This window comes from Chlorocebus sabaeus, chromosome 2 (genome assembly GCF_047675955.1).
Source record: "Chlorocebus sabaeus isolate Y175 chromosome 2, mChlSab1.0.hap1, whole genome shotgun sequence".
Lineage (NCBI taxonomy): Eukaryota > Metazoa > Chordata > Mammalia > Primates > Cercopithecidae > Chlorocebus > Chlorocebus sabaeus.
In genome coordinates, this window is record NC_132905.1 from 10,648,731 (window position 1) to 10,669,008 (window position 20,278).

General features: G+C 41.2%; 1 protein-coding gene across 2 annotated transcripts in view; it reads right to left on the reverse strand.

The window, feature by feature from the left end:
- Window positions 1-1,579: 1,579 nt before the first annotated feature.
- Window positions 1,580-20,278, reverse strand: part of TSHZ2 (teashirt zinc finger homeobox 2) — a 506,843-nt gene continuing 488,144 nt past the window's right edge. The window contains exon 3 of one of the 2 annotated variants that reach the window (XM_037982634.2): window positions 1,580-9,767. Coding sequence is in view for 1 of the 2 variants with exons in the window: in XM_037982635.2 (XP_037838563.2) it covers window positions 9,766-9,767 (2 nt within the window). In the remaining variant the exon portion in view is untranslated. The remainder of the gene's footprint in view (window positions 9,768-20,278) is intronic. The other variant, XM_037982635.2, reaches the window with a different exon arrangement.

Consider the following 20,278-nt stretch of genomic DNA (forward strand, 5'->3'; position numbering starts at 1 on the left):
GGTTTCCATGAGAAATCAATCTAAGACAAATGGAAACCTGAGTATAGAAGGACCTTGAGCCAGGGTTAGCAAACTATGGTCTGTGGGACAAATTTGGCCTGCTCCTTGTTTTTATGGAGTAAAGTTTTATTGGAACATAGCTACACTCATTTATTTATTATTGCTCATAGCTGCTTTTGCACAACAATGGCAGAGTTGAGTTGCTGGGTCAGAGACTAGATGTTACAAAGATAAATATATTTACTATCTGAGCCTTCAAAAAGTGTGCTGACCCTGGGTCTTGAGGAGCAAAATGACAAGATTTGCTTTACTTTATTAAAGCATCACTTCAGCTACTATGTGGAGCGTGGATTTGGGTTTAGAGGGCTTAGGATGACAGATGGGAGATTAGTTGGGTGGTCATCCCAGATGTCTAGGAGAGACCTAGAGTAAAAAGATTCACGTATTTTGAGGTTAGAAACCACAAGAGTTGTTCATGGACTAGATTGGAAGAAGGGGGTGGTTAAGGCACACACTCTCCTGTCCCCGTGGTTTTTCCACACTCCTTTGAGAAATTACTGCAGTGATGGCACAGGTTTTGCCTTCATCCTTCCATGACTTCTCAGGTTAGCTGGGAGCCACCTCTGAGCTTCCACAGCCCCCATTCTCATCCTTGCTTTGTGTTCTTTTCTTTCTGCGATCTTGCCTTAGATCACACAGATAAAACATGACAGGACCTGGACCTTAACACAGTTTGGCTCTCAATCCTGTTCTCATAACAGGATTGTGTCATCCTCAGACCTGCCACATAGTAGGTGCTCAGTGTTCACTAAGTAAATGATGACCAAGAACTCTTTGATTGGGTCCAAGGTGCTTATCCCAACACTTCGCCATGGCTACCTCCCTCATTCCTCACCTGGCTTGCTCTCTCTAGCCTGGCCGCTCCCATTTTATGTCCTAGACATGGAGCCATGGCAATGATGTGGCGCTAACAGGTGATACGGTAGCCATCATAATTTAATGACTACGGGACTCATGCAACCACACAACACAGGAGCCGAGGGCTAGCTGTGCACAGACAACAAATCATTTCTGGTGGGGCATCAGCGTCTGCTTGGGCAGCTTGTGTATGAAACATGGTCCAATTCTCCCAGGACGTTAAAGAAAGTGGAGGGGAGTACACAGGGAAACTGAGTGGTAAGCAGGGCCATCGCTTTGAGGTGGAGAAGGTCGGGCCATCTCAATCACGGCTGCTCTCTGCCTTGCATGCTTGAATTTGTGAGACAGCCGCCCACTGCCTCTGTTGAGATTACATCATAAATTACGCCGGCATGAGCTGATCAGAGATGAGAGCAGTCAGAGGCAGCCCAGAAACCAAACAAGGGGTGCTGGCATTTGTAAAAAATAAATAAATAAATAAATCTGATGGAGATGAGGGGAGATTCTGGAAGTGGGTCAGCAGGTCCAAACAACAGGGACGCCTACCAATATGTCCTTGCTTGGCCTCCTTGGGGGTCGGTGCTGTTCTTTTCCACCCTCATCCCCCCGCTTTTGCCTTTTTCCTCTCTTGCCATCTTTAAAAAACACACATAGGCAGAAATCAATCCATCAAATGTCATTACAGATTTATTAAGCCTGATGTAGAAAGACATTTAACAGTAACATCTCCAGAAAGCATAAAAAGAGCACTTCTATTCAGTCTTGTGCTTTGAAAATCTAAATATATTTTTATCATATAAATAATTCTTTTCATGTTTTAAGTGCATCTGTGTATTTTTTTTTTCTTCTCTCCTTTAATTTTCATTTTTCAATTGGCCAAAGCAGAAGTCGACGTTGACTGAAATGAAGCCATTTGCAAAGCTAATGGTGTTGAGAGGCATGTCTCTGCTATTCCATATCAGCTAGGTTTCAGGAAGGTGGTTCAATATCTGCAGCATTAAAATGAGGGACAGCCTCCAGCAAAATCATAATTGAACACACCCAGGTCCTTAATGTCAGCAGTTGGGTTTCCTGATGCAAATTACTATAAGGTTTCAGATGGGAACAGTCTATTTCCAATAACTGCTGAGTGGGGGAAAAAAAAAGACTTTTTTATCAACACAAAGGAAAGAGTTATCATGTATAAAAATGTAAATAATATACTTATAGAAACCTTTTTGATGGAAATCAGGGGCTCCATACAACCTTGGCGAGTGTGTTGTTATTTTTTCACAATAGCTCAAAAAAGTAATGTCTGTTATTTAGGGCTTTAATTACAATTCTCAAAGTAGAATGATTTTCCTTAAAAAAAAAAAAAAAACTCTTTGGATGCAAAAAATAATGGCTTTTGTGATATAATTTAAGGGTTTTCTTCGTCTCCACCATTGGAATTTATTTCTAGTGATGAAATTGTATTTAAAAAAATTCCCCTTCTACAGATAATTTCAATGCTGCGGCATCACACACAGGCATACATCTTAAGTGCCTCTAAACAAAGTCATTTTTATTCAGCAAGGGGCTGCTGTCAATGTTTCTTTTTGCCTGGTTTAAATTATGTGGGAGATCAAGATCAGATTGTTCATGATTACGAAGGAGGACAGGATGGTGGCATCACGGGACATAAAAGGGAGCACTTTTTCTGAAAATTCCTTCTTTTTTTTCTTTTTTTTGAGGAGTCTCGCTCTGTTGCCCAGGCTGGAGTGCAGTGGCACCATCTCAGCTCACTGCAACCTTCGCCTCCCAGGCTCAAGTAATTCTCTTGCCTCAGCCTCCTAAGTAGCTGGGACTGCAGGCAAGTGCCACCACGCCCGGCTAATTTTTTTGTATTTTTAGTAGAGACGAGGTTTTGCCATGTTGGCCAGGCTGGTCTCAAACTCCTGACCTCAAGTGATCCGCCTGCCTCGGCCTCCCAAAGTGCTGGGGTTACAGGTGTGAGCCACCGCACCCGGCCCCCTTCGTTTCAAGCAGGAAAGCCAGCATTTCCAGCTGGTTGGTTGTCTTTGGGCAGTGACAATGCGGCAAAGCCTTTGGAAATTTCAAATAGTGACTGCATTGAAAGCTAATATTCAGGATGATGGGGAGTAAAAGAAATTGGGGTCAGCCAAGGGAAGAATTTTCCAGATCCCAGAGAAGTGGGCATAGATGCCTATCTGTGATGAATCTGTTTGGCCACAGGGTGGTATAATCTTCCTAGCAGAAAAGTGTTTTTTTTTTTCATTGCAAGGACAATTTATAATCATCAAAAACAAGTGAAACATGGTTTTGATTAAAACAGCCTGTTGGCTCAATAATCTCTGTAATTTCAAAAACATCCTTAATGCAGAAGAAGAACACGCCGATGTCAGGAATGGCCTGGGGCCCCATTACAACAGCAACCGAATAAATAAGGAGAAGAATCTCGAGGTCATAAAAACAAAATTAAGCTAATGTTTCAAATTTTGACAATTATGAATTCTTCCTCTAAGAAGACATTAAAAAAATTTTCAGGCACTATTAGATAAAATACAAAGAGAATAATTCTACATGGATGAGTGTGCAGTTTTCCCACGGGGGTAAAGCATGCCTTTAAAAGGAAAACTCTGAATTAGGACGTTGGTTCCTCCCTAGATCCAGCAATTGGACGGGACTCATGCAGACAGACAAACTTGGTTCTTATAGTTTCTTTGTAAACTCAGATCTAATTCTTTCATAAGCTATTGAAAGAGAATGACCAGGAAAAAATTACAAGCATATTTTTTCTATACAAAAGAATCCCCATTGTGGGCCAGTTTGGTAGGAAACAGAAACAAGCAAATATAACAAAATCTGTGTTCATACATGGCGATATAGTTAGTATATACAAATATGTACACTATAAAAATGCACGGAAGGCTTACGCTCCCAGCCATCCAAGCGGCATTGTACTCGGGGAAAACAACCTTGGTTTTCTTCCTAGTATACAGGCAAATGTATTATCTACAGCATGCAGGTGATAGAAAATTAGTGCGTTTGCACAGAAACATTCTACAGGTATGGTTGCAGTCATTTTTCTTTGAAAATGACCGGTCTGCTTTCTGAATATAAAAATGTGTTTGCCTTTCTTTGCTGGCAAGTAAACGCTTTCCTTTAGAGCAAGGATGAATGTGATTCTTGAAACTCGCTCTGACCCACTTCCCCCCTGCCCTTTCCAAAAGAAATTAAAAAAAAAATCTAGAGTTAATGCAAGGGAGCAAATAGATGACATAAATGTGTTTGATGTCAGGTTTCCCAAAAAGGTGCAAAAGCTCTGGAGAACAAGAACTGGTCGGCCATTAAAAAGGCTCTATGATCAGCTAGCTTCTTGATTTTAAAGGGGTTTGGAAGTTTATGATTCATGCTAACAGTGCCTGGCTGTTAGGAATCAAAGTCAGAAGGGATTAGAAGGACATCATCAGGAGATCAAAAAGTGTATTGTAACCCAAGATATTGTGACATTTAGGAACCTGGAGCCAAATGGGAATTGTTTTGTATGTCAGCTTTTTTGACTTGCATTACACATTCTAGCATCTGATGTGTTCGAAAGCTCGGGTATTGTATTGCAAAACTGGAATGTTTGTAATATTTATTTCAATGCACAATGGACATCACTGTTACTTCTCTGAAGACTGGTTGAACTTTCTGCACTTAAAAAACATAGATACACATCTATAATTCCTGAATGTTATAGGGGTCATTTAGAAAGTGAAAATATTACTGTACAAAGTCTTCACATTTGAGACATAATTGTATGATTGTTCACATTCTGTTAATATTAGCTACTGGCAGGGGACTGATATCCAAATGTTTTAGGTTTCAGGTTCAAGACAATTCATTGAACACATTGAAATTTATTTTCCGAAAGAGTTGAGTGGAGTGGTTAGATTTTTTTTTTTTTTGTAATGCCTTTGTTCAAATTTTTTGACTTCTCCTGGGGTTTCTTACCAAAAAGTTATTACTTGTACTTCTAAAAGCTGTTTTAAGCATTAAACATGATACAAAGGGCTGTGAATATTTAATCTCTCTTTTTCCAAACAGCCTGTATTTTAAAAGGCCTTAATAATAATCATGGCTCTTGGTAAAATAATTTGTATACCGAAGGGTGCCAAGTCAGGGTGTCATTCCTTGGAAGAGCCATTTTACTTGGAATATATTGTTCTAAAGGAAATGGACAGAGTCCTGTTGCAGAAATAGCGTTCCACCTGGTCCTAGCATTTTAAAACAGTCCTATTCTAATCCATAACACATTTCGACTTTTCCCTGAAGCTTTGGGCTGCCTTGTGCATGAATAATTTTTGGAGAAACACCCACACCCGTTAGCCCATTGTTCGTAACTATTGGAAGAAGATTAACTAGAGCCTGAAAATTGTATATCTGCGTATGCCTCTGAATCTGTCACTGGGAACCAAAGGAGATAAGTGGCTTTTACTTCGGATGAAGAGGTAAAATTCCCCAGTAGAAATTCTAAAGATGATTCACAAGTTTCAAAATGTTTAATGCCTTCCTACAATGGAAACATGTCTCTGTCTGGGGGGGATGGAGATTTGTATCTCTTTCTCCAGCTCAATCTTTGTCTAAAAGTATTTCATAGATATTTTGAGAAAGTGCCACATAGAGGAAAGGAGAAAATGAAATTAGCATTTTAACATCTTACAAGGGGAAAAATACACGAAAATTTCAGTTTTGATTTCTTTTTTGCCTAATGCATCTTCGAAATAGATACTACCGTTATTGCTCTTTAGAACTACATATGTGCATATTTTAAAGCCTTTAATATATTTCCGTATTGTTGTTATTATTTTTGCATTCATCTACATCTTACTATCCTTGTTGCAGAGAAAAGAGGATAATGTGAAAAATGACATTTGGGTTTTTTTTTTTTTTTTTTTTTTAAACAAAAGCATTTAACAAGCTTAAAAAATGAAGCTCAACGAAAAAGAAAAGAAGGTTTGAACACAGTCAAATAACCTGAGAAGTGACAGATGGAAAAGCAACAGAATGCAAGCACCTTGTAAGGTCTGTAATCTTTGGATTTACTGTGAAAAGTTTCAGAACATCATAGATTCTTACTGCCACATTGTCCATAGACCCTGGAAAATAACAGTGAAATTCATATGTATACACATATATATGAATACACACACATAGGCATGCACACTGTCTTCACACACCCCTCCTCACCACTTAACCAGAGTTACATAAATGCTTCTCAGATATGTCATTGCATTTGTTTGTTTTCTCCATCTCAACTAAGTTCAGCGGCTTGCGCCTGTGACATTAATTATGCAAGATTCAAACAACCAAGCAGGCACATTTTGGGGATGAGTTTTAAGAAATCTGTGACCTGAAAGAAATTCTGTGGGGACTGTCTGGGTTATCCAATTTATTTCATGATTACATATTCTGTTTTTAGGTCTTGACCTATTTTTAAGCTATTTCCTCTCTGTATGCTTTTTAGGAAAAAAAAATCCTTATTCTGAAATACTAATATTTTAGTTCTACATGAACTGTGTCCCTCAAGTGTCTTGGTATCAGCTATCTTTAGGAGCTCTTGTAAAACAATAGGAAGGCCAGGCTGTTGTGTGAAGTGTTTACTGTTGTTATCCCACAGTGCCTAGGACAGTGTCACACATAACAGGTGCCCAACAATATTTGTTAAATGAATTTGCTAAATAAATATCATTTCCTGTTGTTCCGTGTGCCACCAGTGCTTTGTAACATGCTGTGTATTTGGAGAATTTGCTGAACTACAAAATAAGGCCAAATACATAACATTTAAATGTTGACATATACATTTTTAAATGGGCATCTCAATTTGCAGGTGGCTGGTGGTCTTAGCTGGAAGGATGGATGGGGAAGAAAAGGCGATCTCTCCTTCTTACTGGTACCAACAGGTGGTGGCAGAATGGAGATACTTGAGGGTAATTTGCATTATATTTGCACATCATCCTTTCCAATTCTAAAGTTCTCACTTATCAGAGCTGTCTTTTATTCAGGGAAAAGAAAGCAGTGGTATGAAGGTGGATAAAGACATTCTCTTGAGTTTATGTTAGTTTTTTTCCACCAGAAAGAAGTTTCTAGAAGCCTCAGAGGGCTGGCCAAATGAAGAGAGGCCTGGCCTCGAGGAATATGCTGAGAGCCAAGTATATGCCCCAGTGCCAGCCCAGATCTTGTTTTCTAAGGTGAACCTTAGCAGCCATCCCTCAGCAGTGACATGCATGGTTGCCAGGCGGCAATTTACCAGTCTTAACAAATTTATCAATATTTTTGAATCTCACCTCCCACCCCATCCCACCATAGAAATTGCGCTAACAAAACCATATCGATTATATGTTGAAGCAGATGGTTTATTTTTTCTTTCTTAGAAGGGAAACAATTTCCATGGAATTGGGAATTGTATTGATCTCCTTCCCCCATTGGAGCAAGGGCTTGAGAATCTGCTTTTGGATGGTTGCAGTGAGATCTGAATTATGTAACTTTGGCCTAATAACTCTGGATTGGAGCAGACAATTTTTAACAGCTTCAAGAACCCCAATGCTAATGCATTGATTTTCCTTTAATAGAATTTCCTTGTTGAAGGACAGTGCTCAGTAGAGTCCAGTCCACCCTTCAATCTTAACCCATCCGAAGACTGTTCCTTTCCAGTCGAGCTCCATTCATTTCTGGTTGAATAGGTTAAGCAAAGACAGACCTCACTGTTCTCAATTCACTTTATGATCCTCCCATCATAAAAAATAATATCAGCACCTTGCTTTTCATGTCAGAACTACATTTGAGCCGCTATTCCCTATGCCCAAGAGTAAATCCCATAAAAGCCGCCCGGTTGTACTGTTGCTATTTTTCCTTGTGGGTGATTGATTGATGGATGAGTGCTGACACTTCAATGAAGCTATTTCGACTGCCATCTCAATCCGATGATGTGAGGGGTATATTTTCTGTCCATGCCTCATTACTTCAGAATGACATTCCTGGAACTTCATTTACTTTTTCCCTCCTTCCCCGAAGCGCCATATTTTTTCCCATCTAGGTTATGCATGCCATAAAAAAAGCAATTTGCTATTATATGTGGCATAAGGGCAACACTTTCCCTAGGAGGTAAATAAGAAGGTTTTTTTTTTTTAAATCCCAATGTTGAATTTAGGGATCATGTCGAAATTCCCAAAACAATTCCAACGGGCAGCCTCCTTGAGAAATGGTGAGGAAGAGATATTTGGTTTCATTTTGTCAGTGTTGAGATTTAAAAAAAAAAATAACCTTGGTAATTAAAGCAACAACAGAAAATATTCCTTTTGTTTCAGAATCATATAGTTCCTAGTGTTGTGCCTGGAATAGTATAAATATTTCACCATAGCTGAGTAGCAATTTACCACATAATCCAGACTTATTTGTCCTTTGAGAATAAGGAAATTCATTGTTTAAATGCAATGATGGATTTATCTACTATAGGTTGCTTTCAATTGTATAGAAAATGTTCAACTAGAGTAAACAGATCTATCCTTGCGTCTCCAAACTGTGCACTAGGTATGCAAGACTTTTAATATTAAAACATGCTCTTAGCTTTTCCAAGTTGACTTAGGACCTGATTTTAATCTGTGTAATACAGTATTCCCGTTAATAATAATGTATAATTAAGACATCCGTTAAAAATCCATAACGTTAATTTAATGGAGAAAATCTAATACAGTTCTATTGGAATTTTTACGTTAAATTAACTTTAACGGGCTTTTAATGGATGTCTTAATTAGATCTCATTATTAACGGGAATATTCCACAAATTAAAATTGGGCCCTCAAAGTTTTAATGAAAAAAGTTGCAGGAACACATTTAAAATGGACACCCTATTTCATGCTTTCTGTTGCTTCTTAAGCTAAGCTGCGTTTTAGAGCCCATAAACATCAGGTCCTGCAGAAAGGGATTACCAGAAAAGACTGCTGCAGAACTTTGTACCCTGCAGTGATCTCATCTTTTCGCATTCTCTCAGATTCTGCATTTCACCAGTTCTCCCAATTTGCAGTTCTCATACGACAGTGGTGTGTGCTTAAAACTATTTTTTTTTAACCAATCAAGATGATGATGATGATCAAGGTGCCTCACCACTGCATAGGAAAAATTTTTGGCAGCAACATGGTTAAGCTTAACTATTTGAACAAGTTTCACAGAAGATGAACATTGTTCAGGGGTTTTCTTGGCTCAAACTCTGGTTTAACTCAATAATTCTTCTACTTTGCAGTGATTAATGGCCCCCTAGTGCAGGGGCAGGACTGGGCAATCCAGGTGCAACCGTAATTGTTACACTGAACAGAAACATTTCCTTTAGACAAACGTTCCCAGAGGGGTTATAAATAGGAAATGGACATTACCATGAAAAGTAAGCCTCCAAGTGTCTACATCTAGTGCAGCCCACTTGGACATTAAACTATGAAGACTTATACTCCCCCCCACTTTCCTGTTACAAACTGACAAAATAAGTACATCAATGTTCTCAGTCATTACTTTTCTTCAGTGGCACTTTGTTTTCTTGTGACAGTGAAAAGGGTACTGTGGAGACGAGACAGCCCCATTGCAGTTTATCAATGAAAATCTAATATCGCCCATAAGCAGAGAAGTGGAAATCAATACTTCATTACCAAATTGTTAGTGAGGATGAAGAGAAATGGCTGGGGTGATTTTTTTTTTTTTTTTTTTTTGGCAGTCTTCTTGGAGCCAGGGTGTCAGGAGGAGTTCAAGGAGTTCAATGTCAGAAGCAGGATGGTGCAGCGAAGAAGGGTTCAGTGTGAGGGGATCCAGGCTGGAAAGTGGAAACTAAGGCATTCGTCCTGTAATGGGAATCAGAACAACAGAAAGATGCATTATTTTCTGAGGTGTAGCCCAGGTGATTTTTCCCCAGAGTGATCACCTTGCCCACCTCCACTACTTTATTTGTCCGAATGTTCTGAGTAAAGTCATAGTTATATAACAAGACCGTGGAACATGAAAAGGAGGAGTCAACTTTGAGCAAAAACTATTTAAATACCGTATGTTCTCACTCATAAGTGGGAGCTAAACACTGAGCACACACGGATGTAAACACGGGAACAAGAGACACTAGGGACTACTGGGGCGGGGGAGGGAGGAAGGAGGAAATGGGTTGAAAAACTACCTATCAGGTACTATGCTCACTGCCTGGGTGATGAGATCCATACCCCACAGCTCAGTATCACGCAATATTCCCAGGCAACAAACTGCATATGTACCCTCTGTATCTAAAATGAAAGTTGCAATTTTCTTTTTCTTTTCCTTTTAAGACAGAATCTCACTCTGTCACTATACTTGTGCAGTGGCATCATCACGGCTTACTACAGCCTTGACCTCCCAGGCTCAAGTGATCCTCCTACCTCAACCTCCTGAGTGACTGGAACCACGGGCACACTCCATCATGCCTGAGTAGGTTTAGTTTTTATTTTGTAGAGCCTGTGTTGCCCAGGCTGGTCTCAGATTCCTGGGCTCAAGCAGTCCTCCCACCTCAGCCTCTCAAGGTGCTGAGATTACAGGTGTGAGCCACCTAGACTGGCCAAAATGTTGCAACTTTAAATTAAGAAAAAAAATAGGCCGGGCGCGGTGGTTCAAGCCTGCAATCCCAGCACTTTGGGAGGCCGAGACGGGCGGATGACGAGGTCAGATCAAGACTATCCTGGCTAACCCGGTGAAACCCCGTCTCTACTAAAAGATACAAAAAACTAGCCGGGCGAGGTGGCGGGCGCCTGTAGTCCCAGCTACTCGGGAGGCTGAGGCAGGAGAATGGCATGAACCTGGGAGGCGGAGCTTGCAGTGAGCTGAGATCCGGCCACTGCACTCCAGCCTGGGCGACAGAGCGAGACTCCGTCTCAAAAAAAAAAAAAAAAAAAAAAAAGAAAAAAGAAAAAAATAATATTTTAAATATAATGTGTGGAAGGAATATTTGAACACCCATGTTCATAGCAACATTATTCACAATAGCCAAAACTCAGAAACAACCCAAGTGTCCAGCGGATGAGTGGATAAGCAAATGTGATACGTACGTACATGCAATGGAATATTAGCCCTAGGCATGGAAGAAATTCTGACACATTCTACAACAGGGGTGAATCCTGAGAACATTATGCTAAGTGAAAATAAGCCAGTCACAAAAAGAAAAATACTATATGGTTATAACCATATAACGTATCTGGTGGTAGTCAAACTCATAGAAACAGAAAGAGGAATGGTGGTTGCCAGGGGCTGGGGATGAGATGGGAAAAGAAAAAAGAATTCTTGTTCACTCTGAACACAGTTTCAGTTTCATCTTTTGTAAGATGAAAAATTCTGTAGATGGATATTGTTATGTTTGCACAACAATCTGAATATACTTAAAGCCACTCAATTGTACACTCAATAGTGAAAATGATAAATTTTACGTTATGTGTATTTTACTGAAATTAGAAATTAAAATAGATAATGTATGATTTTTCACTATAAAGTTTTTTGGGAAAAAAAGAAAACCATTAACCTATGGTCATACCAGGCTTAAAGCTCTCATTCACATTCTGCTGTATTTCCTTCTAGTCTTTTCTTTCTCCATGCTTTTTTTTTTTTTTGAGTCGGAGCCTCGCTCTGTCACCTAAGCTGGAGTGCAGTGGCACGATCTTGGTTCACTACAACCTCCGCCTCTTGGGTTCAAGTAATTCTGCTTCAGCCTCCTGAGTAGCTGGGATCACAGACATGCATCACCATGCTCAGCTAATTTTTGTATTTTTAGTAGCGATGGGGTTTCACCATGTTGGCCAGGCTAGTGTTGAACTCCTGACCTCAGGTGATCCGCCTGCCTCAGCCACCGAAAGTGCTGGGATTACAGGTGTGAGCCACTGTGTCTGGCCGTCCCATGCATTTTGTTAGGTTTACATAGTTATATATGCTGACTGTATGATGCACCTGTCTGGAGATAGTTTTTCACTGGAAAGCACCAGCATAAACAGCTGTAGAAGTTCTATCACATACATTATAATAGTTTACGATACTATGATAATGTAATATTGAGCATTTAATGTTTGCAATTTTTATTCAACAATACACAACACTATGATGAACATCTTTGTGTTTCAGGCTTTTCTGTGTGCTGGAATATTTTCATAGGCTTAAATTCTTAAGCGTGGAATTCCTGTCAAAAGATAGGAACATTTTTGTGGTAGAGAAGTGCTACTTAGTAACAGGGTGATTTTTCTTTCCAAGAATTTTGCTCTGGATTACTATGTGGAAAGTATGCAATTTCTTTCAGCCCAATCTGAGTGCAGTTTCTTGTTTACATCTTGTTATTTAGTGGCAGTGTTCATTTTAGTGAGAAAAAACATTAAACCTAAATATAATTAGTCTTTTTAGAAAAGGAAAGCTTCCAAATTTCTAGTGGAAGGATAAAGACAAATTGAAAATCAGATGATATTTGATATGTGTAGAGAAATTATGCACAAGATAATCATAACAGACATTTCAAACTATTTCTTGGTAAAGAATAGTATGATTGGAATACTAGCAACCAGTTATTATGTATCTACCAAATTCCAGTCACTTTATACACATTACTGTTAACTCTTGAAACAAATTCATTTTAAAAATGAGAGATAAAGGCTGAGCATGGTGGTGCACGCCTGTAATCCCAGCACCTTGGGAGGCAAAGGTGGGTGGATCACATGAGGTTATGAGATCAAGACCAGCTGGTAAACATAGCGAAACTTTGTCTCTACTAAAAATACAAAAATTAGCCGGGCATGGAGGTGCACTTCTATAATTCCAGCTACTTGGGAGGTTGAGGCATGAGAATCGCTTGAACCTGGGAGGTGGAGGTTATAGTGATCTGAGGTTGCACCACTGCACTCCAGCTTGGGCAACAGAGCGAGACTCTGTCTCAACAACAACAACAAAAAAAAAAAAAAAAAAAAAAAAAAAAAAAGAGAGAGAGAGAGATAAAAGTAAGTGACTTGTCCTAGTGTTCACAGCTAATAAAAATCAGAGGATGGCTTTAAATTTAGTCCTTCCTACTCTGAAGCTTCCAAGATCATGACAGGCACCACCCTACCTAGATTACAGGTGAACGCCTTGATCACCATCAGTGGAGAGAACCATTTCCCTTTGACATTAGATGTGCACTCGAGAGAAAAAGGGCCCCTGGCAATCTTTGTTTTGAATTGGTTGAGATCCTCTGGCAGGTCTAGAAACTTAAAGGAGGATGATCATGTGGTTGGAAGAAGAGAGATGGGTCCAAGAAAAAGTGGAGGCCAGAAATTGGTGGACTTTTGGAAACTGCAGTGACATTACACTGTGAAACAAGAGTGAAGTCCTGGCTGGAGGACTGTTTCACGCCGGGCCTACTGGAGGCCATCATTTTCTCCTCTTTGACCATGATATCAATGTGACACCAATTTCATGGAACTTTGTTTTATTATCACTTCCTTGAAGTGGCTCCAGATTAGATCAACACCCAGAGTTTTCTAACTGGGTTTCTTTTAGGGCAAAGTTTGTCCTGGGAATGAAAGCAAGGAGAAAGAAAACAATGATTTTTATTATAGTTCCTGTCTTGGAAATGCACAACACACATTAACATATTAAAGACTCTGAGAAGTCCTACAGTTAAAACCAAACCAAACATAGTGTGTCTTTACTTAACCCAGTACTTGCCAGGTTTATTTGATGACTCTTTTCTTCCCTATTTAAGATTCACAAATATACCTGAGTGTTGTTTGCTGAAAAATACCTTCATGACAGATTCTGTTTGTTTTTCAATTTTTTAATTAAAAATCTGTTTTGTTTTGTTTGGGGGTTGGGGAGGTGGGGGACAGGGTTTTATTCTATCACCCAGTCTAGTGTGCAGTGGTGCAATCACAGCTCACTACAGCCTCGATCTCCCGGGCTTAATCCATCCTCCCACATCAGCCTCCTGAGTAACTGGGACTACAGGTGTGCCACCATGCCCGGCTAAGTTTTGTATTTTGTAGAGCCTCCTGGGCTCAGGCGATCCTCCCACCTCAGCCTCCTGAGAAGCTGGAACCACAGGTGTGCACCAGCACACCCGGTTAATTCTTTTGTATTTTTTGTAGAGACAGGGTTTTGCCATGTTGCCCAGGCTGGTCTTGAACTCCTGGGTTCAAGCCATTCTCCCTGCCTTGGCCTCCCAAAGTGCTGGGATTACAGGCATGAGCCACCATGTCCAGCCCTATTTTTAATTTTTGTGGGTACATAGTAGGTGTATATAGTTATGGTGGACATGAGATGTTTTGATACAGGAATGCAATGTGAAATAAGCACACATGATAGATTCCCGTGCGAAAACCAAGGAAGTTTTCTAGTTCTCGAGACCTCAGGCCTGATTTTGTTATTGACTTTCTGTGATTCTTGACTCAGGTTATCTGGCTTTTTTGGATCTCAGCATGAAAGGATCCTGTTGCGGTGAAATGTGACATTGCTTCACCTCGTGTCAACTTCACAATGCTGCAGTGCAGGAGATCATAATTTCTACACTTTCAACCTAGGAAACAGAGGGTTAAGAGATGTAAAGATGTTGGGCCTGTGGTCATTCTTGTCTCTTCAGCCACTGCTGCTTATATACTTGTATATAAGAAGTAATACTTTGGTAATGTTTATTGTAATACTTTGGTAATGTTTTTAAGCACTGAATATTGAGATTATTAGTGATTTAGAGGCGTTTTTCCAAGAATATCTGAGTATAGTTACTTTTTTTTTTTTTGAGACAGAGTTTCGCTCTGTCACCTAGGCTGCAGTGCAATGGCGCCATATCTTGGCTCACTGCAACTTCCGCCCCCGAGTTCAAGCAATTCTCCTGCCTCAGCCTCCCGAGTGGCTGGGATTACAGGCATGCGCCACCATGCCTAGCTAATTTTGTATTTTTAGTAGAGATGAAGGTTTCTCCATGGTGGTCAGGCTGGTCTTGAACTCCCGACCTCAGGTGATCCACCCACCTTGGCCTCCGAAAGTGCTGGGATTACAGGCGTGAGCCACTGCACCCGGCCATTGTCTGAGTATAGTTACTTTTAAATTTCAGATACGAATGTCTTTTATGAAACTTATCTATGGGGGTATTTCTATTGGAGAAGTCTCCTGGATCCCAGCGTGACTGATGGAAGTGGTGGGTTTTTGGAAAGGTCAGTGTTCCTATACCTGAAGAAGGGTAAAGAGAAGATCCGAATCTTGGACCACTTTGGGACAACACATTATTATTTCTAAAACATATATATTTTTTTTCTTTTTCTATTTTTTTGAGACAGGGTCTCACTCTGTTGCCCAGCCTTGAGTACAGTGGCATGATCTTGGCTCACTGCAACCTCTGCCTCCTGGGCTCAGGTAATCCTCCCACCTCAGCCTCCTGAAAAGCTGGGACCACACCCGGCTAATTTTTTCTGTATTTTTTGTAGATACGGGATTTCGCCATGTTGCCCAGGCTGGTCTCGAACTCCTGAACTCAAGAAATCCTCTTGCCTTGACCTCCCAAAATGTTGGGATTACAGGCGTAAGCCACCGTGCCCAGCCAAATTATCTCTTATATTAAAATAAAAGAAAAAACCTTGTTTCTCTCTGTGTCCAAAGAGGAGATCCTGGCAGATAATTAAAACTGAAAAATGGAGGGAAGGGGAATAAGAGAGCTGTTGCTATTATTTCCTGTTGTTCAGAATGAATTGCATGGAACAGATTGAGAAAAAAAGGAAGTGGATACTGTTAGTTGCCTCTCAAATGGTAGTTGAGGCTGGGCTTTGCTGCTGCATTTTTTTTTTTTCTAATATATTGAGCTACTACTATAAAAATAAAATGGAAATAAATAAAAAATTTAATTACATATCTAAAAAGTTCTTGGCAGTGTTCATTAAGTAGTTGGTGAGGGAGAGCCAGGCAAAGAGATGTAATTATTTTTGTATTAATTACAGAGTCACCAACAGATGCGTAGAATGACATATGTTTTAATTTGGCCATACCAGCCTTTCTCATGCCCTGGCACAGCATTTTGGCTGGCTCCTGCTCTTCTTGCTGTTGCTCCGTCCTGCCGACCCCCCTCTCTCTTCACTCTCTGCTGTTGTTCTTATGCAACACTCCCATTTTTAGGGCATGTCTTGTGGTTGATAAAAGGGGGCACTGCTGGCATTTAGTGGTTAGGGGCTGGGAACGTGAGGCACTTTGTAATGTGTGAGACAGTTTCACACAAGGCGGTGTCGTCCCTCATCTTGCACTCATTTTTTATTTTTTTCATTTTTTTTTTTTTAGAAGGTAGGGTCTTGCTCTGTCATTCAGGCTGGAGTGCAGTGGCATAATCATAGTTCACTGCAGCCTTGATCTCCTGGGCTCAAGTGAACCTCCTGATTCAGCCACCTGAGTAGCTGGTACTACAGACACATGCCACCACACTAGGTTAATTTTTAAATTTTTTTTGTAGAGATGGAGTCTCTACAAAAAGACCTGGGTTGGCTGGGCAGGGTGGCTCACGCTTGTAATCCCAACACTTTGGGAGGCTGAGGCAGGTGGATCACCTGAGGTCAGGAGTTCAAGACCAACCTGGCCAACCTGGAGAAACCCCGTCTCTACTAAAAATACAAAAATTAGCCAGTCTTGGTGGCAGGCGCCTGTAATCCCAGCTACTCAGGAGGCTGAGGCAGGAGAATCATTTGAACCCAGCAGGTGGAGGTTGCAGTGAGCCTGGGCAACAAGAGTGAAACTCTGTCTCAAAAACAAAACAAAACAAAACAAAAAACAAACTTGGGTTATGTTGCCCATGCTGGTCTTCAACTCCTAGGCTCAAGTGATCCTCCCGCCTCATCCTCCCAAAGTGTTGGGATTATAGGTGTGAGCCATTGCTATTAGTCTGTACCATTTTTGAAAATATCTCTGCAAGCCAGTTTTTCTCTGACTTGGCACTGTTAATATTTTCAGCTAGATACATAATTCCTTCTGGTGGGGGCTGCCTGTCTGTGCATTGTAGATATCCAGCCGCATCCCTGGCCTCTTCCCACTACATACCAGCAGCATCTGCTTTTCTCCTGAGTTGTGACAACTGAACTTGTGTCTAGACATTGTCAAATGCCCATTGCAGGTAGAGGACAAAATTGTCTTTGGTTCAAAACCTTTTTACAATTATCTGAGGCTAGAACTTAACTCTGTTTTACATATAAACACAAAGTCTTTTCTGCACAGTTAAACACACACTGTAATTTCCAGAAATAAAGCTTATCTGACAAAGAGAACCTGTACTTTGCTTTATTTGGCATGTAATGAGAGTTATTTGCCATTTTAGAAAATCAAGTCACCTTTGTATTACTGTTCATGATCCTCAGGACGCCCATTCAATCCACTCGTATTGCTCTGCATTTACCACTGACATGTTCACGGTGAGTCTACCTATGGCACACATCTGACTGCCTCACTACATCTTCTAGGATGCTGTTACTCTGAGGGTGGTCCACATAACAGCAGTATTGGGATCACCTAGAGATCGTCAGAAATGCAGAATACAGGGCCCACCCCAAGCTGCTGGTTTGGAATCTGCATTTTAATAGGATGTTTGGGTGATTTCTGTACATGCTCGAGTTTGAGAAGCTCTATTCTGGTGCATTTTTGTGCCTCAATTTTCTCCCTTTTTTTTTTTTAAATTGAGGCAGAGTCTCACCCTGTTGCCCAGGCTGGAGTGCAGTGGCACGATCTTGGCTCACTGCAACCTCCGCCTCCCGGGTTCAAGTGATTCTCCTGCCTCAGCCTACCGAGCAGCTGGGATTACAGGCACGCACCACCAGGCCTGGCTAATTTTTGTGATTTTAGTAGAGATGGGGTTTCACCACGTTGGCCAGACTGGTCTCGAACTCCTGATCTGACGTGATCCACCCGCCTGGGCCTCCCAAAGTGCTGGGATTATAGGTGTGAGTCACCGTGCCAGGCCCCTTTCTTTTTTATTAGACGATTTCTTTTTGCAGTTTGTGTGTAGGCTGGCCACCTGATCTAGAAATTTTATTTCAGGATAGTAAAAGGAAGTTATAAAATGCTTGTCCTAAAATGTCAACAGTGAGTCTGCAAAGGCGGAGAACCTCTGTTCCCTACGAGCTCTTTCTAAGCAGCATCTTCCAGTTCTGAAACTTGAAATATCATCTGCGTGCTGATGACTGTGAGTTCCAGATCTGAACATCCAACTGGCTTCTTGGCATCTCTCTGTGAAGATCTCACAACTACTTCAATAAACCCTTTCCCGAAACAGGGTGCTTGCACTCCCCCATCCCTATTCTGTTCCTCCTCCATGTTCCTCTTCACAGGAAATGGAACCTCATATGACTCAGTTTTTCCAGCCAGAAAGTTGGGTCATCTTTGACTGTGCCCTCACTCCTCCCTCGCATCCAATGGCTCACCCCGACCCTAGCATAAAATCCCTCCAAACTGTATTTCCACGGCCACCTGCAATGGTGCACACAATTCGGGTCCGCGCCTGTCTGCCCTGCATGGCTGTGGTACTCGCTCACTGGGCTGCTTTAGTCCACTTGGTGTCCTTCTGATAACTTTCTATATAGCAAACAAAGTGAGCTTATAAAATCTTAAATTAAGTTGAAGGGGTCACTTCAAATTCTAGCTTAGAATCCAGCAATGGCCTGGCCAGGTGCGGTGGCTCACACCTGTAATCTCAGCACACTGGGAGGCTGAGGTGGGTGGATCACCTGAGGTGGGGAGTTTGAGACCAGCCTGACCAACATGGAGAAACCCAGTCTCTACTAAAAATACAAGATTAGTGGGGTGTGGTGGCGCATGCCTGTAATACCATCTTCTCGGCAGGCTGAGGCAGGAGAATCACTTGAACCGGGAGACAGAGGTTGTAGTGAGCCGAGATCGCGCCATTGTACTCCAGCCTGGGCAACAAGAGCGAAACTCCGTCTCAAAAAGAAAAAAAAAAAGTGTCTATGGCACTTGTAAAAAAGACAAACTTGTATTTTTTTTTTTGTTTTTTTTTTGAGACGGAGTCTCGCTCTGTCGCCCGGGCTGCAGTGCAGTGGCCGGATCTCAGCTCACTGCAAGCTCCGCCTCCCGGGTTCACGCCATTCTCCTGCCTCAGCCTCCCGAGTAGCTGGGACTACAGGCGCCCGTCACCTCGCCCGGCTAGTTTTTTTGTATTTTTTTTAGTAGAGACGGGGTTTCACCGTGTTAGCCAGGATGGTCTTGATCTCCTGACCTCATGATCCGCCCCTCTCGGCCTCCCAAAGTGCTGGGATTACAGGCTTGAGCCACCGCGCCCGGCCCGACAAACTTGTTTTAATGTCCTGCTTGATCTGGCCTTGCCATCTCTCTGCCTTCACCTGGGTCCCTTTGCCACTTGATGATATATCCCGAGAACACTGGCCTCAGGGTCTTTGCAGGTGCTGCTCCCTCTGCCTAGCATGCTCTTCTTCCCACTCTTTCTTTGGCCAGCACCTTTTCATCCTTGAAGTCTCAGTTCAAATGGTGCTTTCTCAAAGAAGTCTTCTCTTACCCATAGGACTTGTCTACATTCTTTTGTTATCATCTTGCATGAACCTTTTACGGTGTCCTTATAAGACTTATTGTAGCTTATAAGCACATCATCACATATATAATTTTCAGTTTAGCACCTGCCTGTGTAAACTCCGGGAAGGTGAGAGTTTGATCACAGCACAGTCCCAAGCATAAAACCCAGTGTCTGTCACAGAGCGGGTACTTCATAAATACTTGTTGAATGAATGAAGTTCTAAAGACACTAATTGGAAGCCTATCTTTTCTAACATGGAAACCACTAAGGGTTTTAAAGTATTTATCACAAAACAATACAAAAGAAAAAAAAATAGATGTACCTAGAATCCTACTTCTCTAATTCTATGAAAGAAACAAGTTACAGCATGGAAAGAGAAGAGACTGGAAAAATAGCCCAAGGAAACACAAGCGGGTTCCAGAAGCTTTGCCATCTATTTGGTGCTTTCAAGTTCAAAGAATAATTTCGTCTGTCATTTGGAAGCAATTTACATTTTTTTCAAAGACCATTCACATACGTTGTCTTTTGAAATATACTGGATAAATATTAGTACCCCAAAGATAAGTTGAAGAAGAGGGAGTTTAAATAACTTACTCTCAGGGTGATTCAATGATAGGTCAGAACACCTGACTTCTAATTTAGGGCTTCTTAAAGCTGTTTAGTTGAAAATGAAAAAAAAGTATATTTAGTATTTTATTTTAATTTTATTTTTGAGACGGAGTTTTGCTCTATCATCCAGGCTGGAATGCAGTGGCATGATCTCCGCTCACTGTAACCTCTGCCTCCCGGGTTCAAGTGATTCTCCTGTCTTAGCCTCCTGAGTAG